Source organism: Nannospalax galili, unplaced genomic scaffold (genome assembly GCF_000622305.1).
Source record: "Nannospalax galili isolate Female #2095 unplaced genomic scaffold, S.galili_v1.0 scaffold492, whole genome shotgun sequence".
Lineage (NCBI taxonomy): Eukaryota > Metazoa > Chordata > Mammalia > Rodentia > Spalacidae > Nannospalax > Nannospalax galili.
Window position 1 is genome coordinate 1485684 of NW_008332217.1, and position 25832 is coordinate 1511515.

Sequence of the window (25832 nt, forward strand, 5' to 3'; positions counted from 1 at the left end):
TTTTTGAGACAGGGTTTCCCTGTAGCCCCAGCTGTCCTGGAACTTGTTATGTAGACCAGGTTGGCCTCAATCTCAACAGAGACCTGTCAAACTCTGCCTCTGTGCTGGGATTAAAGGTGTATATGGGAGGGTACCCACCCTCAGTGACTTCCCCTAAAGACTTCCACCCACACCCTGTCCCTGGGCAGCCTGAGAGACCCAAGCAGCGCCATACAGTCACAGGTCAGTGGGTGGATAAGTCAGTCCTGCCTGATGCCAAGTGTATCCACTGGCTGCCACTGCTGGTCATTCTGCAGCAGTGACCCCCCCCAGATCCGGAGCTAGGACAGTCATTCAGAAAGAAGTGACAGCAAGGACAGCTGCTAAGTCCTGTCTGTCAGCAGGACTGGGCATTTCCCCTTGATCCTGGGATACAAGGTTAGGCCCGCCTGTCCCTAAGGCAGCTCCAACTCCCAGGCATATCTATAGAGGAAGACTAGTGAGGGTGGAAAAATGGGGAACGAGGGGGTCGGGGGAGCCACTACTGAAAAAGCAGAGGCCTCCAGAGCCAGGGCACAATCTGTCTTGGTGTATGTGTGTATATGGGGATGGGTGAACACAGAAGGGCCTGAAGAGGGTGTCCAGTGTCCTGATCTATATCATTCTCCACCTTACACCTTTGAGACAGGGTCTCTCACTGAACCTAGACTGGTGGTCCTCCTGTCTCTGCCCCTGACAGCACAGGGGTTCCAGGCGCACTCAGGTCCTCGTGTCTGCACAACAGGAGTCTTACCCACTGAAGCATGTCCATAGGCCCATTACTCACGAATTTCAAGAAGACATTCCCCAATTCATGCTGGGACTGAGGCTCCGGGTGTAGGCAGTACTCCAGGGCAGCCAAAAAATCCTTGTGGACCTCCAAGATGTCCTCGATGTTCGAGAAGAGGATCTGGGAAGATTGAAAGGCCCCGTCAGTCAGAGCTCAGGGAGTGCACAGCCACTCCCAGAATAATCCACAACCCAAGAGGGGAGAGCAAGCAGTGATGGATGTGTGGGTGACAGGAGGTGAGCGGGCAGCAGGGGGCAGTGAGGGGGCAGTGGAGGACAAGCAGTGGCAGTGGGTGAGCAGGCAACAATGGAGTGGGCAAGACTGGGGGAGTGGGGGAGGGGTGAGCGAGCGGGCAGCTATGTGTGAGCAGACGGCGAAGGGTGAGTAGGCAGTGCAGGGTGATCTCCACTCATATGTGGTTGACCCCCATCCCACCACCACCAGCCACCCAGATCAGTGGCACGCCTGGGCTGGAGCACAGTGCTCACTGGGAGTCCCCAGTGGCCACTACGTGCACAGAGGACATTCCTGGCCTCGATTTATCTATGAAGACCAGAGGTTCAGAGAGAAAAGGAGTTAATGTCCCAGCCAGCCAGCTTGGAGGCACAAGAGCAGCACATTCAGGGTGCTGACACTTGCCACACCTGGAGGCTGCGGACATGTCCAACCACACGACAGTGAGCCAACAAGCCCACTCACACATGCCACTCCCACGATGGTGCATGGTGAGATGGGGAAGGGCTAGGGCTAGAGCCCACTCTTGTTACTGCAAGGCCTGGAGGGGCCAGAGGCCCTCTTCCTCCTCAGCCACACTGGGGGACACTCATCACGTGAAGTGACCTATTGCAATATCGTCCATTCCTTAAGTGTTTACCCAAAAGAAGAGAGAAATACCCACTCAAAAGACTCCTACAAACATGGTTAGAAAAGCCCCAAAGTGGAAATAACCCAAACATCCGTTCAAAGGAGAACAAACTGTGACACAGTCACACTGTGGAATGTTAGAGAGCAATGAAAAAGCACAAGCCAGCACTAAACATAGCAACACAAACAAATCCCTCTGGTGAATGAAAAAGTGGAGACACAAAAAAGTTCATTGTAGGGCCAGGCCTGACAGCACACGCCTTTAATCCCAGCACTCAGGAAGCAGAGGCAGGAGGATCTCTGTTGAGATCGAGGCCAGGTCTACATAGAGAGTTCCAGGTCAGTTGTGATTCTAGGGAGACTCTATCTCAAAAAGACCAAAAAAAAAGAGAAGCTTATTGTCCTGAAGCTCAAGCAGAGGTGGGAGCGGAAGCAATTGGTCAACAGCAGAGCAACCACCTCAGTGTCAGCTGGGGAGGGCTGACTAGGAGGCACACAGTGAGTCTGCTGAGGACAGGAACACCCTGTCTTCACTCAGGGACCCAGGTGTGGTCATCCTGAGCGCTTAGGACTTGAATCCCTTGGTATGTGGAGTTAGACCTCACAAAAAGGCCATTTCTTTAAAAGTAACAAGTTGCAATTGCAAATGTTAATAACAGCTCGGAAGCGCTAACAGTGTGCACTAAATCAATACAATAAAATGGAGGTGCTGAGCAAATGTTTGCTGAGTGAGTGATGAAGTGCTTTGGTCCCAGCACAGAGACATGCCCTCACCATCCCCACCATCCCATCTCCCAGGGCCAGCCTTGCACTGGCTGTCCCCCAGCAGGGCAAGAGCGGCTTAGAATTATCAACATGCACAGTGACTGTTCTCAAGAACCAGGGGGGTCGGGGCAGGGCGCCTCTGACCACATGTGCAGCAAACGCTGGGCTCTTCAGATGTGCGTGTCTCCTCTGGGTCCCCTTGGACCAGGCCCTTCAGAGCCCAGAGCCTGAAAAGCAGGTTCATGGACAGCGAGGTCAGGGAGCTGGCCAGTGTGGGCCTCAGAGGCACACAGACAGCCCATTGATATGGTCCAGACTTCCCAGCGCCATGGCCAAAGGGAAGCTGGCCCGATGACTCAAGGGATTGCCTTGATGCTCCATGCCCACTGTAGGGGTGGGTGAGGGGGGCAGCAAGAGGTGCCAGGCCCCCAGGACACTTGGGAAGGAATTTTCCAAGGGCACCAAGCCAAAGGGCTGGACAGGAGGAGGCGAGAAGGGAGGGTGGCCATGCTGAGTCTGAACTGGGGAATGAGGTCTGGGCACACAATCCTGCCTAGGACAGAGGCCTCCAGGGCTACAGGGAGTAGGCAAGCAACGCCAGCAGGTAACAGGCTCTGAACATCACACGAAAGGAGCAGGGCTTGCAGCAGCAACAGCTGGGTACCCACCTTGACGTTCTCCTCCGTAAGACCCTTCTCCACAGAGTCTGCCACATTCTGTCGGATCCGCTGCAGGAACGCCTGCGAGGATAAGTGGCAGAGATAAGTGGCCTTGTCTTCCACCCCAACGACCCTGACAGGGAGTGTGGGTTCAGATGCAGACCTGGACCTGGGAGGTCCAGGTACACAAAGGAGCAAGGAGAAACTCACACTACCCGTAGGTTAATTTGCTGAGCTACTCCTCACAGCTATTCAGCTGAAGGTTTGTTGAGCACTTACTATGCCCAGGCCTGTGCAAACCTAACACTCCCCAGGAACCTATATGTAGACCAAAGAGACACACTCGCGCCTGCTTCCTCACCCCATACCTTGTGGACCGCAGCTCATATCCCCCTTTTAATTTTCCTTTTTTATGCTTTAAGACATTTACATGACTTAAAAGAAAAATATAAAATGTCAAAAACACTAAACAGCTCTCCTTCACCCCAGCCCCACCCACAGAAGCCTTCCCATTCCCCATGGGAACCTTGGCTCCTGAGGTCACAGATGGTCACGTACATAAATACGCATCCATGTGCACACACATCTACTCTCATGTCTCTTCTCTTCACACGCTGGAGCAATACCACACACACGGGATACTCCACACCGACATCAGGCCGCAGGGCACTCATCCCATCTTCCACCGCCCCCACCTCCTCCTGGAAGCATCCTTGGTTGGGTACCAATGGCACAAATGGGACGGCATGCAGCCCCACCACACTCTGCAGGGGTTGATCACAGAGCGGTCACCTCCTTCCTCTGAGACTTAAGATCATGAAGCAAAAGGACGAAGAGTGGAGGCTATCAGCACAAATCCACCTGAGAGGGCCATTGCACACCCTGCACGGGGCAGGGGTGGGGGGACAGGCAGGTGGGAAGAGAGCCATCCAGTGTCACCAGATGTGATGGTGTCTTTTTGACAGGGGAGTGTAGGGAACAGAAGCAGGCCCTTCACCACAACTGCATCTCCAGCCCCCACCTCCCTTTATTTTTAAATAGAAACCAGAAATTAGTTTTTAAGTGTCTCATGATTCATTTTCTCCTTTATTTCTCCCCTCCTTTCCTCCACAGGGACAGGCTGAGGATCGAGTGGATGTGGGGGAAAGAGAAAGACTTAAGCCACTGCCCAAGGGAAACTGAGGCCAGCCTCCCACTGATCCCCCTGCCTGGCTCACCCTGGCTCAGGATGTGGGACCTGGCCCAGGTTAACCTGGCAGTGATCAGGGAGAGACCATTGGAGAAAGGAATCCATGGACTTGTCACAGTCCCTGGGCTACAGTGAGCTGCTGGGACCTGTCAGCTCCCATCTGCCACATCTGGGTACTGCCAGGGCCCAGGGCAGGGTGGGGGCCAAGTGAGCATGTGGCCTCCTGCCTCTGGTTAATCGGGAGTATGTCCCATTCCAGCACACTTGTCCAGTGAGATTGCAGCATGCTGGGGAGATGGCAGGGACGGCACTGACGTCAGAGGAAGCAGCAGCAGGTGGCAGCTATCAGATCCTTTCCTGTCACCCAGGGTGACACCCATGACAGCCTCACAAGCCAGGCCTCTACACAACCTGGGGCCTGCCTGGATAGGTTGGCATTTGAATATGGGTCACACAGGCAGAAGGCAACAATCTCCATCCACGAGCGGCACAGGGAGACTTTAGATGCCTTGCAAGTCTTCAGGCCCACCTGGCTCCCTCAGAGTACAGCCACAGCCACCGGGGAAAACTGTGCCCAACCTGGACCTCCCCAGTCCTAATCGGAGCCCACACAGCCCTGCCCTGCTGCCTCCAGGGCTCAGGCCTCCTAGCCACTGTGAAATACACTGATAGACCAATCAACCCTCGGCGTCCATCTCCCTCCGCTTTGTAGCTGCAGACACAATGTGAGCAGCTGCCTTCAGCGCCTGCTGCCATGCCATCCCGGCCCTGATGAACTGCACCCTCGAGTTCGAACCAAGATAAACCCTTCAATCCTGAGTTGTTTTGTCTGGTGTTTTGTCTCTGCAACAAGAAAAGCTCCTAATACACCATCTATCTTTTTAAAATTCCAGATCCTTCCCTGGTGCTCCACCCACCCTTACACATCCCTAGTCACATCTTCAGTCACACTGTCGGGCCTTTTCCTGCACCAGGACCTTTGTATGTGTCTTTCCTGCTGGCATGTTTCCCCTCCATTTCTGCCTTGAGTAGGTGTGAGTTAATCCACCAGGCTTTAAGAAACCCCCTGCTTCAAAGCAGTCACCACCTCTCTACCCTGGATCATGACTGAGGCCAAACAAGCTAAACCAGCTTTCCAGGCCCAGGTAGGAAGGGAATGGAGCTAGGCTATCTTAACCCTACAGAGGTCAGATTTGGAAACCAGTGGTTTGGGTTTAAACGACGGATCTTCCTTTAACCTGCTGTGTGATCTCGGGAAAGTAAACCAGCTTTACTGAATGTTAGTTTCCAAATGTGGGGATCAGAGCAATATTCTACCTACCTTTGAAATCTGATGGGGTAAACTGACAGATGGTCAGGAATGCAGGGACCTCCCATCTTTACTCATAGTTGGACTCCTGGGGGACTAAAGAGATGGCTTAGCAGTTAAAGTACTGGCTGCTCTTGCAGTGGACCTAGGTTCGATTCCCAGTACCCATATGGCGGCTAACAACCATCCATAACTCCAGTTTCAAGGGATCTAATGCCCACTTCTGACCTCTGCAGGCATTGCACACACATGGAATACTTAAATACATGTAGGCAAAACACTCATACACATAAAAATAAATTAAAAATTTAAAAATAAGAGTAGTGTCTGGTACACAGTAGGCGCTCAGAAATCAACAGAAGGTATATGGAAAGGGCCTAACCAGGATGGGAGCCTAACCCAGGCCTTCAAAGTCAGCTGCGCTTGTGAGAAGGACCGGGAGGCAGAGGTTCCTAAAGGATGTGACAGTTGGGCCTGGGGTGCCATGGGAAGTCAGTCTCTAGACACCCAGACAGGCAGACAAAGGCAACCTCACCCAACACAGGCGCCTGGGCAGGCAGGCAGGAAGCAAGTGCCTCGGCTGGCCTAGATGGGGCTTCCTGTCCTGGTTTCTTCACAGGAGCTCGGCTACTGCTATTGTGCAGGGACAACAAGGGGAGGCTCGGGCCACCCACCAAGGCCCTGCAAACAAGCCAGCACGACAAGCACTGGGCACTGAGAGCAGCTCGTGACCCAGAAAGAATGAGCCAGCGGGGGCTCTGTGCCCAGCCACTCAGACCCAGCACAACCGCCTTGTGGATGGGCACCAGCATCCTCTGCAGGTGGGGGTGCTGAGGGGCCCTCTAGGTGATGCTGTGCAAGGCCTGGTGGGGTGGAGCACTCAGCCAACTGCAGCTCACATCTGAGGAACTTCCATGAGGCAAGACACCAGCCTGAGACACACCCCACCCCCCCGGGACCTGCCCAGTCCCCTCATCTCACCAACACTGATAATGATGATGATTCTGAAATGCATCAAGTATGCAAATAAAAGGCAGGCTTGTTACTACACAGCTTGGGAAAACCTTAACACCAGGCCAGAGTTCCTGAAGGAGAGACCAATGGGCTAGGCTGCACAGGCATGTGCAGCAACGTGGGCACTGTGAGAGCACCATATCCTGAGATGCAGACACAGGTGACTGAGGATACCAGGCTCCTCGGAGATGAGCTCATGTTGGCCACATGGCCGTGTGGACATCAACTCCAGTACAAAGTAAGGAAGGCTGCAGAGGCAAGCCACCCATGAGGTGCTGAGAGACGCCTGCCACCCCTGCCACGTGGACACCATGCTCCTCATTCCCCCACAGGCCTCTGCCCTGACCTGGCTCATATGTGCCTATAAGCAAAGCCAGCACAACACCTCTGGGCCCAAAGGCCTCCTGGCTATACACAGCTGCCCGAGAACAGGCCTCAGCCACACCTGGCAGGAGCAGGCCCACAAACAGAGGAGGAACCTGAACCTTGAACTGGGTGTCAGGAGGTAGTTGAGTAGGAACTTGCTGCCAGCCCACAGTCTACTTCCCTCCTTCATGCACCAGTACTAGACATTACTAATCAATACACCTATTTTCATGCTCCATTCTAGTTCTGAGGACTTTGAAGACTGGTGGGTCAGCAGTCCTGCTTCCCAGAGCCTCTACCCTCTGCTTCTATTGATCCGAAGTCAGGCACAACGCTGCTGTGACCCCCAAGCAAGATGCATCTCCCCACATGATATAAAGCTTGCTGCTAGCCCACATTCTACTTCCTTCCTTCATGCACCAGTACTAGACATCACTAATGTGCCTATTTTCATGCTCCACTCTAGCCTGCCAGGCATCCCGCTCTGCTGCACACGGCTGCCTCTCACCACACTCCTATGAGGCTTTCTGTGGTGACTATTCCCAGCTAAAGCACTTGCTCTGAATCAGTTGGATGTGCATCTTGAAACACCAAGCTGCCCCCTGCCTTGTTCAGTTGTGAATGTGAGTGATGTCAAGCCACCAAGAGTGCACGGGTGTCAAGTCCCCTGCTACCAGCAAGGCCTCAATGACCAGGCGTGTAGCTGCTTCTGCCTGGCTCAGTGGGAGGCCCCAGGGCACCAAAACTGTCTCTGCCTGAACAGCACCCAGCCCATGGTAGGGCCTGAGGAAATCCCAAGTATGGAAGAAACAGGGAAGGAGGTGAGGTATGAGGAAGGGAGGCTGGGCCAGGTAGCGGCAGAAGTTAGCAGTTCCTATCACTGACCACCACACCCTGTGCCTCTCCTAGGACTCTGCTCCTTTTTGGCTTATGTTCTCCTTTTCTTTTGTTTTGAGAGCAGGTGTTATGTCACTCTGTCACAGAAGTTGACCTCAAACTCCTGAACTCAAGTGATCTTCCTACCTCAGCCTCCTGAGTAACCGTACCATGACACTTGGCCACACTCTGCCCTTTGCAGCTCTAGACATGAAGCACTCTCTTATGTGCCCATTTTATAGCACAGGGAATTGAGGCCCCAACTGTGAAGTGCCCACTGAGAGCCACACAGCTAGGAAGTAGTTGTCTGGTCTGGTGGCGAGACCCAGACCCCAACACACATCCCTAGTGCGTAACTGGGGGCCACAGATGGGGCGTGAAACAGCTACCTGGGGAACGCAGGGACCCACCATCTGTCTGGAACCGTGACCACAGCCCTGGGAGGACACAGCTGTCCCAGAGATGCAAAGCAGAGCAAAGCTTCGCAGTCAGTCTTGGAGGCTGACACCAGCAACCTGAGCTGCCCGGGGACCTGGGGGACAAGGACTGTTGCCCCTAAGGACAACCATGCCTTGGCTGGGGTGACCTTACTCAACATATGGCGAAACCTGAGAGGGCTGGGAGCATCTCCAGATCATGGCCAAGAAAAAGAAAGGGAGGTGCCCTGAAAATCACTCCTCATTGTGATCCGGTAGCCAGGGGTTCAGGGAAGCAGAGGGTCTCGGGCCAGCGGCAACCTGGTAGCCGGGTCAGAATATACTGGTCCCCAGAGCAGTAGAGGGGCTGCTGCATTCCACTCCCAGCCGCCCCTACAGCCAGATATGGGGAGACCCCCAAACACCCAGTAAGCCCTGCAGAGGCCTCACTGCTCAGCACCCATTGATCTTAGGGACAGGTGTGGCACTAACTTCTTTGAGTGCCCTGCAATTCTGGATTTAGTTAGCATACAACTGTCCTCCACCTCTGTCCAGTACAGCTGTGCTAAAGACAGTTCACAGAGTTCCAATTAGTGACCCATCAAAGAACCCCTCAGCCAGGGCAATGATCCAGGGACAGGGAAACATACATGGTCTAATCTCAGTTTGGATCAATGTATTGATGGCCACATGTGTGGATGAATGGGGCCTGGTAAGGCCAGGAGCAAATGCTGAGTGACACAGCGTGAGAGACACAGGGACTGACAGTGAGCCACCCTTACTCAGCTCTGCCAGTGACTCACCGGATGGGTGAGCAAGTGATTCACCCCCCTCTCCTGTGCCTCAGTTTCCTCTTCTATAAAATAGAGCCAGCGTGGGTGCTCCTGCTGTAGCGGGCTCAGAGGCTACCATATGACATGCATGAGGAGTCTAAATACACAGACAGTGCTCAATTAAGGGAGCACTCCACAGCCTGTCTGCAGATTGGGGGGCATCTAAAGGGAGCCAAGCTGGGTGCGCAAGGCTCCAGCCAGCACATTTCCTAAGGAAGCTCTGCCATCTGTCAGCCACCACAGAGGAACCAGACACGCAGTATGAACAACACTCAGTGTGGAAACATGTTCCCAATGTTTTTTGTACATGTTTTATTTGCAGTGCTGGGGATGGAACTCGGAGCCTTATGCATGGTAGGTAAGCAAGCACTCTACCACTGAGCTCCAATCCCACAGGGTCTTGTTATGCAACCTTGCAGAATCATTTTTGCAGGATGAGAATCCCTAGCCAGGGGCTATTTCAAAGTCTGAGCAGCTGGCATCTAACTAGACAGGGACTGAAGAAATGTAGCCTCTGCATGTATCTGGGAAGAGGGCATCTAGGCAGAGGGAACAGCCTGTGCAAAGGCCCTAAGGCACAGCCAGTCCAAAGCTGTCCTGTCCCTCCCTCCCTCCACAGCCGCACACACCAGAGACACCACCTGCGTTCACCCATCGATCTACTGGTTTGTCTGTCTGGGCTACTGTGGCGAGCCTGAACCTGGGGTGAAGCCCTCAGCAACTGTGTTTGCCTCATCAGCCAATCATCCAGTCCACCAGTTCCCAGGCCCCAATGAAATGTCCTCATCCTGTGCCCCACAAAAGAGGAACTTGGAACAAAACTCAAATTGCTACAACCTCTATGAACCATACCACCATGGAGGAGAAGTGGCCACAGGGGGAAGCAGCTCCTCCCCACAGAGGTCTAGCCTGGGCAACTGTAGCCTTCCCTATCAGACCTTACTGAAGGTTCATAGAGTCCACTCCACAATGCACAGCCATCCCACAGCAACAAGCATCCTGTTTAGTTGGGCCTGTAGAGGGTTTTGAGCTATTTGAATGTCAGATTCCCCATTAACATACTAACCCCAACTTTTTTTTTTTGAAAAACAGGCACATGGGTGTGTTTTACCCATAAGGCAGCAGGAAACTGGAGCTGAGGCAGCTAGAACCTTCACCCAGGGCAAGTGATTCTCAGTTTTTCCACTCAACCCCCTTGCTGCTACCCTCCCTTGCCAGCCTGGAAAGTAGTCATTTGAGTGTGAAATCCCCATCCTAAACATGACATGACACTTCTTCCCATACCCCTGCCCAGGGCAGACATCACTAATGGAACACAGATTTCTTTCTAAGTCTCCTTTAGGCTGCCTCACTGTTATTCCCTACATCCATACCTAGCCAAGAATCCCTTCTCTCAGACCCCAGCTCCTCCCCACTCTTTTGGGCCCATGAAGAACAGACACAGTGGGATTATAGCAGCTATTCTTGACCTTGCTTCCTTGACATTTGATGGCTTGGGGTTTCTGCAGTGATAGGATGGAACCCAGCTGGACATGGCATGTGCTACCTGGACATCTGTGATGAGGCCATCCTCCATCTTCCCTGGCTTCCTCCCTCTAGGCCAACCAAAGCTGTGTCCAGACCTGCCCAAGTGACTCCTGGGTGATGACCTAGGGTGACAGCCAGGGTCAGCTGACCAAGCTGACAAAATCACCACTTGATCATGTATCTGGGGTTACAGTGCTGGCTGGGTCACAGCTGGCTGTGTGCCCCAGCAGGCTTTCTGGGTCTTGCCTCCCTTCTCTGGGGTATGAGGACATGAACCCCGTCTCTCTGTCTCAGTTCCCTTCTCCTCAGAGAAGAGACAGAGAGTGGCAGACACCGGCAGCTTCTTTTTAGGTGATGAAATGTCCTTGCGTCTGATGGTAGTGATGGCACAACTCTAACCACTCGAACCCACTGAGGAGCACACTTCCTGTGAGTCCACGAGAGGGAGATCATGTCAATAAACTGCCATGTCAAAAACAATACAAAATGCCCCTGCCTAGGGGGCCAAAGCGGGCCGAGCACCCCCAAGCCGGGGCTCAGAGGCTTCTGTGGTAGCTGGAAGCAAGCTGCCTGACTGGGCAGTGGCTGGAACAGGCCTGCGGTGGGTGGCACTTCTTGGTAGAATGAGGGGACAAAACAAAGCCAGTCAATCCCAGGCCCCAGGATACTGGGTGGGGTGGCTGGGCTCCAGAGGTCCCTGTGCCTGTCTGTGCTGGGGACAATGGAAGGGAGCTGACATCTGACTTCTGAGACAAACACTCCGGAGACAGTTTGGGTTTTGGGTTTCCTTCTCAACCTCCAGAGGCTGACCTTTTTTTTTTTTTTCTCCCTCTCCACAAACAATTGTCCCTTGGGCTGGCAGCTGCCTCAGCCTGCAAGGGACTGCAGAGAGCCAGGAAACAATGCACAAAAGAGAGGGTAACAATAGTGATGATTGGCTGGGGGGGGAGGGCAGCAGAGGCCAGTGCAGCCAGAGGTTTCCTCTGGTTTATTCTTTCCAGCACCAACTCTGGCCCCAGGGACAGGAGTGAGACAGGCTTCCAGGAGCAGAAGAGGTCTCAGGAGCAGACAGGGTTGCTCTGCCACAGCTTGGGGTATAGGCGTGGCTCCCATCACATCAACCTCACTCCTCTGCACAGAAATGGAGACCAAGTTTCCCAGCGGCTGAAGCGGTGGCCCCAGAGTGCACTTGCAAGTGGACCAGCTGAGATTCACCCTCTGGATCATCCAGCACCTAGGCAGTGACCTTCAGCATCCACTCTGGCCCAGTCTTGTGCTCTTGGCTGTCCTGACAGTCACGCGTTTCCCATTCACGATGGACATACACACACACACACACACACACACACACACACACACACACACACACACACACACCAGGCTCTCTAACAAGTTCCTGTGAGGCCAGAACCCTGCACCATGCCTGACCCTCAGGAATCAGGGAAGGGAAGGGGCATGCTGCGGAGGTGTAACAAGCCAGAGGGTCTCGGAGTCTACGGATAGCACATAGCTCTCAGGAAGCCAGGCCCTGCCAGCCTTTGGCCACTGTGGTGGGCTGAAAGGTGAGCCCCAAGGACATCACATCTTAACCCACAAAACCTGAGCTATGGGATAGAAGAGATGCCATGAAAAGGATGCCTGGGTTGTCCAGGTGGACCCAGTATCACCTAAGGACCTTAGACAGAAGGCAGGAGAGCCAGAATCAGAAACAGAAAGACGCAGGATGCCAAACCAGTTCAAAGTCCCAAGCAGAAGCCTGAGCAGCTTCTGGAAGCTGAAAGGTCAGGTTGGCAGATCCCACCCAGCCCAGAGTCTCCAGGGGAGGCTGGCCCTCTGACAATCTGATTTTAGCCCCTAAGACACAGTTCAGACTTCTGCCCTCCAGAGTTGTAAAATGAGTTTCTGCTGTTCTGCTGCCCTGACACCCCATTATCACAGAGACACGACTCTGGACAACTCAGGACACCACAGGTGACTTTGCATTACCCAGAAAGCTGTCAAATGCCTCTTCCCCCACCGTTCTACTAACCAGGTGAACCAGGTAATCAAGGCTGCAGGCTCCACAGAGAAAGGACACAAAGCCTGCTACCACAGGCCCCGGGTGCTTACTGCAAACCACACAAGAACAGAGAAGGAGGCAACTGCTTGGATAAAAGTGGCCAGTAAGCCATGGAAGCCACACTCACCAACCACCCACTGTAGTACATGGCACCCTTCCTCAAAGCCAGGGGCCCAGGATGCTTCTCCCAACCCTCCAAGCGCGTCCCCTCTACCCACAGTACTCCCATCCAGCTCACCAGGGATGGAATCTGACGTTCCTGCTCCCTGCATACCTGCCAGCACCCCCACAGCTGAAACTTCACCTTGAGCTCTGTGGTCAGTGAATTAAGCACCTCCCTCCCAGAACCAACCCTCCTAGAGCTGCACTGAGGCCAGACACAATCTCCTCTCACTCGCATTTCAATTTAAAACTGGCAGCCGGCACTTGCCACAGGGCATTTTGATGAGTGGATGGATGGATGGATGGATGTTGGATGGATGGATGGATGGATGGAAGGAAGGATGGATGGATGGATGAACAGACAGATGGGTGAGTGGATAAGTTTGGTTTTTCTATTACTGTGATAAATGCCATGACCAAAAGCAACCTGGGGAGGAAAGAGTTTATCTGGCGTATAGCTCAAAGTCCATCATCCAGGGAAGTTAGGGCAGGAGCCTGGAGGCAGAAATGAAGCACAGACCATGGAGGAACACTGCTTACTGGCTTGCTCCTCTGGCCTGCACTCAGCCTGCTTTCTTAAACTACCCAGGACCACCTGCCCAAGGGTGGCACTTCCCACAGTGGGCTGGGCCGCCCACATCACTCAACAATTCAAGAAAAAGCCTCACAGACATGGCCACAGGCCAATGTGATAGAGACAATTCCCCCAGCTGAGGATGGATGGATGGATGGATGGATGGATGGATGGATGGATGATGGATGGATGGATGAGTGAATGAGTGAGAGAGTGAGTAGATGAGTGAGTGGGTATATGGGATGTGTGGAAAGAGAAAAGTGAATGGGTGGGTGGGTAGGTTGGCTGGCTGGATGTCTGGAAAAACAGATAGATAGGTGGGTAGATGGATAGATGGATAAGTGGATAAATGGATGGGAGGATGGATGGATGGACGGATGAATGGAAGGATGGATGGATGGATGGATGATGGATGGATGGATGGATGATGGATGGAAGGATGGATGGATGGATGGATGATGGATGGATGGATGGATGATGGATGGATGGATGGAAGGATGGATGGATGATGGATGGATGGATGGATGATGGATGGATGGATGGAAGGAAGGATGGATGATGGATGGATGGAAGGATGGGTGATGGATGGATGGATGGAAGGATGGATGATGGATGGATGGATGGATGGTGGGTGGATGGAAGGATGGATGGAAGGATAGATGGATGATGGATGGATGGATGGATGGAAGGATGGATGATGGATGGATGGATGGAAGGATGGGTGGGTGATGGATGGATGGATGGAAGAATGCATGGAAGGATGGATGGATGGGTGGATGATGGATGGATGGATGGAAGGATGGATGGACGATGGATGGATGGATGGAAGGATGGATGGACGATGGATGGATGGATGGAAGGATGGATAGACGATGGATGGATGGAAGGATGGCTGATGGATGGATGGATGATGGATGGATGGATGGAAGGATGGGTGGATGATGGATGGATGGATGGAAGAATGGATGGATGATGGATGGATGGATGGAAGGATGGGTGATGGATGGATGGATGGAAGGATGGATGGATGATGGACGGATGGATGGATGGAAGGATGGATGGATGGATGATGGATGGAAGGATGGATGGATGGATGATGGATGGATGGATGGACGGATGGATGGATGATGATGGATGGATGGATGGATGGATAGATGGAAGGATAGATGGATGATGATGGATGGATGGAAGGATGGATGGATGGATGGATGGATGATGGATGATGGATGGATGAGTGAGTAGATGAGTGAGTGGGTATATGGGATGTGAGGAAAGAGAAAAGTGAATGGGTGGGTGGGTAGGTTGGCTGGCTGGATGTCTGGACAGATAGATAGGTGGGTAGATGGAGAGATGGATGAGTGGATAAATGGATGGGAGGATGGTTGATGGATGGATGGATAGATGGATGGATGATGGATGGATGGATGAATGGAAGGAAGGAAGGATGGATGGATAGATGGATGGGTGACGGATGGATGGATGGAATGATGGATGATGGATGGATGGGTGAATGGAAGGATAGATGGACGGATGGATGATGGATGGTTGGAAGGATGGATGGATGGATAGATGGATGGATGGATGGAAGGATGGATAGATGGATGAATGGATGATGGATGGATGGAAGGATGGATGGATGGATGATGGATGGATGGATGGATGGAAGAATGAATGAGTGAGTAGGTGAGTGAGTGGGTATATGGGATGTGTGGAAAGTGAATGGGTGGGTGGGTAGGTTGGCTGGCTGGATGTCTGGACAAACAGACAGATAGGTGGGTAGATGGATGGATGGATGACTGGGTAAATGGATAGGAGGATGGATGGATGGATGGATGGATAGATGGATGGATGGATAGGTGGTGAATAGATAGATAGGTGGATGAGTGGATAAATGGATGGGTATATAGGTGGGTGGGTGAATAGACAGATGGGTGGGTAGGTGAGTTGATGTATGGATAGGTGACTGGATGGGTAGATGGATAGAAGGTGGGTAGATGGATGGATGGAAGGTAATGGGTAAATGAGAGGAAGGGAGGGAGGGAAGGCAGTCCTTTCCCTGGACCTGCCTCCCCAGTGCATAATAGATATAGTCACAGCACCAGCTACAGGGTCTACAGAGGGTTACAGGACATGCTGGTTGGTGATCTGGAATGTTCACCCTTCCTCTCCAAGCCTTCATTTCCTCATCTGTACAATGGGAACAATGTACATGCATCACTCAGGACCAAGGCCCTGAGTTCTAAACATGGCCTTCCACAGCCTCTCTGAGGACTTGGGGAGGCAGCTCTTTCCCTGTCCTGGTCCCTCTTCTAGAGACATGGAGCAACTGGAGAAGAGCCCTGGGGCCCAGCTCTGGATGAAGGGCTCAGCCCCACATTCTAACCTCCCTACCACACCTGCCAGCCAGAGTCCCCAAGACCTGTGATAGGCCATAGGGGTCAGCCAGCACAGCTTTCCCCAGCTCCTTCCCTGGAAGGGAGGGCAGAGGTCACAGAGGCACTGAGGAGGCGTGTCCTCAAAGCCCCAATAGGTGACAGCCAGATTCAGAGGGTGGGGCAACAGACAACAGCATTCAAGTCCCCACCAGCCAGCAGGGGAGGACAAAGGAGCCTCTGAGCACATTATGACCAAAGAACCTCTCCTCAAACCCAGACCACGCTGTACCCGTCTGGCATTTGCCAGAACCATGCACCTCACTCCTCTTCCGCCCTATTGGCCTACGTTTCCCAGCATAGCCCAGGCAGGTGCCCACTCCAGGGGCTTTGCATGTGCTATGCCCCCAACTATCACGGTGCCAGGAAAGTGTCACCTCTCCGATCACCTTGTCTGAAGTGGCTTCACCAGCCCCAGCTGCCTCTCTCTCCCACACCACCCTGTTCTTTCTTGTTCCCCATAAAACAAGGGTCACAATCCCATTGTCGAGTGTGTGATTTTGCCAGCCTCATGCCCTTCTCGGTGATGTGCCACTCCCCAGGGCAGGGATTTCTGTGGGGTCGACTTACTACTGTGCCCACAGCCCTGAGAAGGGGTCAAGGAGGCAGAAAGAAGGTGCCCGGGCAAGCTTGTGAGGAAGAGAAAGAATGAGCTGCAGAAGCCTGGGAACATCACTCACACCTGTAAGGATGAAAAAACCTCCATCACTCAGAGTTCTTTCTTTCCTTCTTTTTTGACTTATTTATCTTTATTTTGTGTGTATGAGTGTTTTGCCTGCATGTATGTAAGTGCAACATGTGCATACCTGGTGCCCACGGAGGCCAGAAGAGGGCCTTGGATCTTTTGGAACTGGAGTTATTGATGATTGTTAGCTGCCATGTAGGTGCTGGGACCTGAACCCGGATCCTCTGCAAAAGCAATCCGTGTTCTTATCTGCTATATCATCTCTCCAGCCCCTTATTTTTATTTTTTTACACAGTTGTGTGTGTGTGTGTGTGTGTGTGTGTGTGTGTGTGTGTATACATGTGCCATGTTGTATGTATCAGAGGACAACTTTTGGAAATTGGTTCTCTCCTTCTGCCATGTGGGTCCTAGGCACGGAACTCAGGTTGTCAGTCTTGACAGCAAGCTTCTACACCCACTGAACCATCTCACTAGCCCATGGAGTTTTTTTTTTAAAGATTAGGGAAAAATGTGGCCCAAGACATAAGTGTTTAAGCATGGGGAAAAGAAACTAAAAGCATAAATGTGTCCCCTCACAAGCACCATCTGAGTGTTCCCACAACACAGCAACTGGAAAAGCAAACTGTAGCCATAAGGGGCATCTCCATGGTGCCCCCCTAGAGAAGGCACAGAGGTACACTGTGGGATCCCTCTGCACCAGTTCAAGGATAGCAAGGTCACACTGATGGCAAGCTAGGACAGACAGTGTCTGTCAAGGGGCACAAGGGAACAGTGAAGATGTTCTCAGTCCCCACTTGGTGCTCACAAACAGGTCCCCACATGAAGCAGCGCCCCCGCATGGAGCTGGACACTTAGGGTTGCACACTCACCTCTGTGAGCTGTACAAGAGAAAGGACGGGTCCCTGATACATAGACCTGCCTGACAGGAAGCCCCTGTCTGTTCTCAGGTTCTGAAGCAGACGGCAAAGGTTTGGGAGACAACAAGAAACAGGCAGAGGTGGGGGACTCCCTGCAGAGTGAGGCCAGCACTGGTGCAACCCACCACAGGAAGTTCTCCAAGTATCTGATGGGTGTCCCCCACCCACCACACACATTCACCAACATTCGCTCTACAACTGGGTGTCACTGGGCTCCCCAGTGCCAGCCACACATGGGGTGCACCCCATATGGTAAAGCTACTGCTATTATGTGTCACTTCCTGCCACCAACAGGCCACCATGGCCTCTGAAGCCCAGCAGGCTGTCACCTCCCACCTGCTGTGAGCCTATTACCTTCACATCCAAGAACCCACCTGGCGGGCTCCCACCACAGGGCCTTTGCACAGGCTAGTCACTCTGCCCCATCCCAGGCATCCATCCACACAGCTCATTCAGGTCTTGGCTCAAATGTCTGCTCCCTAGTAAGACCCACCCTGCCACATCCTGCCAGCATCCCCCACACCTTGCTTCACTTTCTTCCCTATAGCACTCACTGACCGCCTAGTAACCCCACACACATCGCATTAAAACATTCACTGTCTTTCTTCACAGTGCACAGTAAGGAAGAGGGCTTTGGTCTGACTGTATACTGCTGTACCCTCAACATCTGGTACACAGTAGGTGCCCAATAAATTACATGGAGGCCCAGGGAGACAAATCCAAGGTTTATAGATCAGCTCACAGTTTCTGGCAGGATGATGAATTTTCTTTACAATTTAAGAAGCATAATCCTATGTGGGGGGAGATGATTTGGTGGGAAAAGCGCCTGTTGTGCAAACCTGAGGACCTGAGTTCGAATCTCCAGCAACCATGTAAAAAGTTGGATGCAGCAACATGTGTGTAACCTAAGTGCTAGGGGAGGAGGTGTGGAGACAGATGGGTCTTCAGAGCTTGCTGGCTAGGCAGTCTAGCAGAAATGAGGAGCTCCAGGTTCAGTGGGAGTCCTTGTTTCAAAAACTAAGGTGGAGGAGGCTGGAGAGATGGCTTAGCGGTTAAGAGTACTGGCTGCTCTTGCAGAGGACCCAGGTTAGGTTTCCAGCACCCACATGACAGCTAACATCCATCTGTAACTTGTGTGTGTGTGTGTGTGTGTGTGTGTGTGTGTGTGTGTGTGTGTGAGCATCTAGGAGGCACCCAGGAAGGTCAGGCAGGGCTTAGAGGTCTGGGGAAGTGAGGGACTCCAGCTTGAAGCTTCCCATTGAGGGCGAGGAACAAAGCAGAGCACAGACTTAGGACCCTGAAGGTGGTCGAGGGAATAGCTCAGAGGACCTGGGAGGCCCTGAATATGACTTCACCAGCATGCAGGATGTGTCTAAGCGGGAACAATGAGAAACAGAAAACAGGGGAAGGGAAACAGGAGACCAGGACTGCAGCCCTTAGAGCATAGAGGCTGCCCAGGGGTGCTCCAGGGTGCTCATAGACACAGACTGCTGGACCCAGACACCTGGGGGTTCAAGTCAGAAGCACAGCAGTACCGGGGTACCTGCACTGTCACGGCTTCCCAGAGTGTCTCAGAGCAGCGCTGGGGTCAAGAGGTGCCACATGGTCTCCTCTTCCACAGGGAGTTAAAATCACCAAGCAAAGCCAGGCACATGCCTTTAGTTCAAGTACTGGGGAGGCAGAGGCAGGCAGATCTCTGTGAGATGGAGGCCAGTCTGGTCTACATAGTGACTGCCAGGCCAGCTGGGGCTACAGGGAGGCCTGGGAAACACAGATGAAGGTCTAGGTGAAGGGCTAAGACTGCGGACAAGGTGTGGGAGGAGATGCCATGGGGGCGGAGGGCAGTGCCTAGGTCCCAAATGCTGCCCCAGACCCTAGCCACGGGGCATAGAGACCCTCAGAGAAACACCCCACTTCCTTTGTCTCTCTGTAGAACTTTCTAAGGCATCAATCTAAAAAGGAAGGTGGGAGGGCAGGGCAACAGCACTACCAACCCTGAGTCTGCTGAAGATAGAGGAAGGGGCAGCCTGGGCTGGGCAGAGAACCTCCTGACCCCATTCTCCCAGTCAGGCCAGACCCAGGGCAGAATGCCAAGGCAGACAGGGAAGTCATCTGGCCTCACGTTTTCATCCGTGAAATGAGCAGAGTGGTCCATTTTGAATAAAAGAAGACCCGGCCAGGGCCACTACCGTAGGACCCAGCACACAGCACTCAATAAATGTCCCCTACGGTATGAAGTTCAGGCCTTCATCCTGCCTCTCCCTGGCTACCACATCCTCCTCTGGCAGAGCCGGGACTCTGCGCACTGGCCTGCAGGTGACCACTCGGACTTCTTTCCTGATTACCCAGGCAACATACCACCCATGCTTTACACCCAGATGGGCGGGCAATTGTCTTGGAATAGAATCCTGACCTCTGGCTCATTCACACACACACATTTTCTTTCATTCATTCATCCATTCATTCATCCATTAAGTATGCACTAAGGAGGTTGCAGCCCATGAGCTGAGGCCTAAATGAGTAGGGGAATAAGCTTTGTGCACGTCTGGGGAGACTCCTGACACAGAATAAGCAGCAGTTCAAAGGCACTGAGGCAGCAGCCCAGCTACACTCAAAGGACAAGGCTGAACCACAAGAGCAAGGGAGACAAGAGGAGGAAATGGGTCCACCAGGACCCAGCATTTAGGGATCTTGGGCTTTCTTCTGGACAAGGTGGGTTCTTCTGGACAGAGGGTTCTAGGCAAGGGAGGACAGGACCAGGAGTGTGGAGGAGAGCCTAGGGAAGCAGGGGTGATGGCGGGCTGAGAGGGGTCAGTAGTGAGGAGATTATACTTAGTATTCTGAAGGCACAATCCACATGGTTTACAAGGTGGGATGTGGGAGAGGAGAGAGAAGTGGAGGCCTGCTCCCTGGTGTCTGACACTGGTAGTTCAGAGTCAACTTTACGGAGACAGGACAGGCTATGGTTTGGGGAGTTCAACCTGGGGCATTGTAAGTCTGGTGAGGGACATAGGCTGTCTGTTAACAAACACTTGCAAGAGATGGATTCTGCTGCAAGCGTGTTTCGACAAGGTCTGAGCAGGAGAACCCCATCAGGCATAATCAGGGCAGGCTCTGTGAGGAAGTGGCAGGGACCTGGAGATTGAGGAGTGCACTGAGCAAGCAGGGGGTGTAAGAGTTGCTTCCTTGGGGTGTCCTCCGCCTACCTCATCACACCATTCTCCATGTTCCCAGGTGTAAGGAAAGTGGCTTCCAGGATGCAGAGTTCTGCATTTCACAGAGCTCGGCTCAAATCCCAGAGCTTCCCCTTGCCATGCTGAGGGGCCGCCAGCTGATGGTCTCACCCTTCTATGCTTGCTTCCTACCTAGGACAGAGGATGTTTAGTCCAACTTCTTCCTTCCCAGCCCCAGCTTCATAAGGAAGCTAGACAGCTAGGAGCAGTTCAGTCAACAGGCTAAAAGTCAAGGCCAGACCAGGACCCAGGACCCAGGACCCAGGACCCAGGACCCAGGACCCAGGACCCAGGATCAGTGCAGGGCCTGCCAGGAATTTCCATGAAGCCAGAATGGGAACTTAAGGGAAATGTGCCTTCCCCAGCTGCTCCCCCAAGACACTGGGCTATGGTCCCACAGATAGAACTTGAGCCCCAAGGTCCAAACATACAAGGAGGCAGAGGAGTGAGGAGGGGCTGCCTTCAAACATAGGCAGGAAGGACCTCAGACAAGACGACAGTCTGTGTGAGGAAAGGAGCCCTGGGGCAGCAGGGAGAAGGCCAGTCCAGTGGGGCAGCAGGTGCAAAGGCCCTGCCACAGAGACCTGCTTGGGTGTGAGGGCCACAGTGGCTGACTGACGCAGCCTGGAAAGCAGGACCCAGGAGTAGTGGGGGTAGGGGTAAGGGATGAGAGCAGGCAGGAACGCTGAGGCCAGGCCTAAGTAGGGCAGGAAGGTCTTGAGTAAGGAAGGCCATGCCCCTGACAGGAGGGAAGGGCCAGGTGTAGAGTCCTCTGGATGGAGCACATGTCCCGCCATCCCCGGAAGTACCAAGTGCACGATGGCATCACGCAGGCCCAGCCCTCCCTCACCTCAGGAGCCTTACTTTCCCTAGTTATGAAGATGGGAGACCTGTCCAGCCTGAGGGGGTTCTGATGAGAAATGCTGGTGCCGACTGTTAGGACCCCAAGCTCAGGGCTGCTCAGACCCCCTCACCCCACAAACTTCCCAGGCGACAGTGTCTACTGAGAGAGCCATGTACCCAGGCCCTGCTCCACAGGAGACCCACACAGTCTCTCTCTGGGAGCCAATGTGTCCGAGGAGGTGGCACCTGGCAACCAGCCGCCTGCCTGGCAACAGTGTGATGGGATGGCAGCTGAACTCCATGGCAACTGCAGCTGGGGCCCTGGAGGCTGCATACTGCTTTTGGAGGGCGCGGGAAAGGGCTCCCAGACTCTGGCTCCAAGGTAACGTGACTCATGGGGCCTCAGCAGCCCAGCGCGTCCCAAATTCCAGGGCACAGTGCATGGGACCCGAGCCCGAGCTTCACTCCTGGTTAGAAGCTGTGCAGTGCTGGACCTGCCGGATTCGTGTGGCATCTCTGATCACTCAGCCTGCTCTCTGGAATGAGGACCAACACCTCCCACCTGAGGACATGTGACAACTCCACACTAATACACAAAAATAAAAATAACGTCAGCAAGCACTGAGCGGAGTATGGACTCTGTGGGTCAGAGTCTCATTTAATTCTCTCAACAACTTCCTGGGCTGGGTAGTAGCAAGCATAAACCCCATTCCACAAATAGTAACACTGAGGCAGAGAGTACCACACAGAAGACAGCATGCAGCACAGCCAAACGCTGCCCTCCACATCAGCCTAGTGACCAACCCACTTTACCCTGTCTGTGAGCATGAATGATCTAGAGGTGTTTTGTACCCCTGGGTCCCAATACAAATACCTCCACTCTATCAATCATTATGTGGATTAGAAGCCCACTTTATAGAGGGTACAACTGAGGCAAAGGAAGGGAAGGACTATGGGGACACTGCAGTAGACTCACCACAGAGACCCTTAGAAGCAGATTCAACAACACAGGCAGGTCTGATTGTCTCCAATGCTCTGACTCTGCAGCCTCAAGTCAGAGACTCAGCATCCCAGGCCACCTATCATATCCTGACACTGCAGTGACTCAGCCCACCCCTAACACTTGGGATTATCTACAGATGGGTACCAGGGTACAGGTCTTCTCACACAGACATCTGGGTGCCAGGTATTGTAGCAAGCCTGTAATCCCAACACTCAAGACACTGAAGCAAGAGGATCATGGGTTCTAGGCCTGCCTGAGCTACAACATAGTGAGACCCCCATCTCAAGATCTCAAGAAAAAAAAAATCTGAGAATATACTGAGAGCCAGCTGAGGGAAGCAGAACCCAGGGCAGGGAAGAGTCTCAGGACACCCAGACCATGCACAATGGCCTCTGACAGAAAGATCACAGTCCTTTGGGGTCACAGCAAGTCATGCCATGTGGCCAGGGCCAGTAGCCTCACCTCTCCAGGACTGTCGCCACATCTGTGAAATGGACATGGCAACATGAGTTCTCTCTACTGGATGCCTGTGGAGATGCCAGCTACCAGGGGTCCAGCAAAGCCACACTGGCTGGCACTGTGGAGGCTCCCATCCTCCTCTTCCTCCATCTCTTCTTCCTTCCCTTCCTCTCCCTCCTCCTCCCTTTCCTCCTCCCATTCTCCCTCTCCTCTTGCTATGTGGGGAAGGTGGGGGGGTCTCTGTGGGGAGGACAGGGGTCTCTGGGGATGGGGAAGTCTCTGTGGGGAGAGTGGACTGGCGGAATTCCTGGCTAGATGGGGTGCTAGAGAGAGTGACTCCTAGGTTCTAGGCCTGAGCGTACAGATGGAGTGGCCTGAGCGGGAAGGGGCAGGCAGGGAGAAGGGGCTTCTGAGGGAGCTTGAGAAGCTCAGCTTGGGGCAGACTCCATCGGAGGTATCATTAGACAGCAGGAGGTGAAGGAGGCAGGACCTGAATCCAGAGAGGAGACAGCAAGGGAGTGGGAGAAGCAAGCATCCAAGACTGCTCTCCCTTTAGAGGGAAGAGCAGAGGAGACGCCCACCATGGAACAGAGAAGGAAGGCCGAGTGTCCCACATCCGCATATCAGACCTTGGCTGTTTGCTTCAGGGGTGAGGTCCTAAGAGTTCTGCATTGTCCTCCAGGGCAGAGACACTCCAAAACACCCCTCAATGTGTGCCCCATGCCCAGTTCACCCCCGTCACCCAAAGGAAAAAGCCATCTTCAAATGCCCCAACAAGTCAAGCACAACTAGGTCACCCCGACACAGACAGCACCCCACTTAACTTCCTGCCTCAGGGCCAACCACCACCCCAAAACACACTCTTGTTCCATCACCACCACCTCTGATGTAAAAAGCTTCAAAGAAATCAATCCAAAAAAGATAAAGATCCCTAAATCTAAAGTCTCCAATGCCGAAGCCCTGGAAGCTGTAGTTCCCGTGACCAGTCCTGTAGAAAGCTGGCTCTGTGGAACCTGCGCACACCTGTCACCCCTGCAGGGAAGTGTGGCAGGAAGAGAGTTCAAGGTCACCCTTGGCTACATAGCAAGCTCCAGGCCACCCTGAGCAACACAGAAACTGTCTCAAAATGAAACAAAACAGAACAAGACAGAGGGGAGAGAGAAGGAAACAGGGAGGGAGAAGAGGAGGGAGGAAGGGGAAAGAGAGGGAGGGGGAGAAAGAGGGAGGAGAAAGAAGGGCAAGAGGAGGAGGAGGAGGAGGAGGAAGGGGACTGAGGGAGGAGGGCTAAAGGAAGGGAGGGAGAGAGGGGCGAGTGGGAGAGGAGCGAGCAGAAGAGAAGGGAGACAGGGAGGAAAGGAGGGCAATCTCTGGACAGAGGATTAGCGTGTTCCAGGTTGTTCCAGGACAGCTGCCATGCTATTCCATCATGGACCAGTCCACCCTTCCCACACACTGCCTCACTTGCCTTTGAAAACCACTCTTCATCATCCCCCGAATACAAAGAACCCCAGAGGCGCAGCCACTTTCTGAAGCAAACTTGCTGGCTGATTCAGAGCTTCCTCGGGAGTGGAGAGCCCTCCACGGTGAGCCCTGGAGGTTGGGATGCAACTGCAGAAAAGGAAGCCTCCTGGCACTGAAGACAACACAGGCACCAGCTCGGGCTCCACAGCAGCCTGGGCAGCACTTTCAAAGCTATTCACTGTTTTGTATCAAACATAAGCGATTCCTGCTCCCAGTGGCTCTCAAAATTCTAGAACTTATTAGCTCGTTCTTATATTAATGACTGGAAAAAGCAAAGTACTTTAGAAATACTTGAAGATTTGGTGGCTTCATGGCAGAAAACAAAATTCAGTTGAGTCCCCAGGTCATGACGGCGGCGTGAGAGCATCTACTAGTGACTTGCAAGGTGCTGCCAATAAAGTTGTTTCCACTCAGTCCAGATTTGGCAAAAAGATCCTCATGAACGGACTGTCCATGAAACACAGTGACATCTGAGAATGCGCCACTGGCCTGTGCCAGCACGCCTTCCAGATGAAATTCCAGGAGCTTTTAGTGAATTCAAATGGCATTTGCTGGAGAAGCCAGCAGACCCTGGTTGCTCAGAAGGTACTCACAAGCAGGTGGGCAGTGCTGCTGCCTTGAAGGAAAGGATCTTTCCAGATCCTCACAGCTTGTGGACATGTGTGTGGCACAGGCAGGATGGCATGGGCAGCACAGGACTGAAGAGTCTGGCAATCACGATGTGTCCCGACACACACACACACACACACACACACACACACACACAAACACACACACACACACACACACACACACACACACACACGGAGGAGCTGTGGCTCTGGAAATCTCAACATTTGGGATTTTAATCTTTGGGAGATTGTGATTTAAGGAGATTATAGTTTTCCAGAATTTTTATCTTTAGGGATTTTGATCTTAAAACGGCATTCACGACTGTTTCTCTGAAGATAACAGCCCCCACAAATATCCCTGAAGACCTAGCGCTCTAAATAACACCCAAGGGAAACTGCCAATCATTTGGGAAGTCAAACTGGGAAGCCTGCAGATGAAGATTGCAGGGAGCAGCAGCTGGGGGCAGAGCTGGGGTAAAGGAAGACCTGGCATCCGAGCAGTTGACAAAGAGAAAATGGGACAAAGAGGAAGGCAAGGCAAAGTTCTTCAGGAGGTGACCATAAAGCCTTCGTGAGGGGCCAGCAATATGGCTCAGTGAGTAAAGGTGCTTGCCGCCAAACCTGATGACCTGAGTTCAATTCCTGAACTCACATGGTGGAAGGAGAACAACTCCCACAGACTGTCCTCCGATCTCTACATACCACGG

The 25832-nt window shown here is 53.0% G+C and overlaps 1 protein-coding gene across 1 annotated transcript in view; it reads right to left on the minus strand.

The window, feature by feature from the left end:
* The window catches only part of Prex1 (phosphatidylinositol-3,4,5-trisphosphate dependent Rac exchange factor 1), a 170216-nt gene that overhangs the window by 99030 nt on the left and 45354 nt on the right, over nt 1-25832 (minus strand). The window contains exons 2-3 of the mRNA XM_008827461.1: nt 3106-3177; nt 806-928 (exon numbers count right to left, since the gene is read on the minus strand). Coding sequence (XP_008825683.1) covers nt 806-928; nt 3106-3177 — 195 coding nt within the window. The remainder of the gene's footprint in view (nt 1-805; nt 929-3105; nt 3178-25832) is intronic.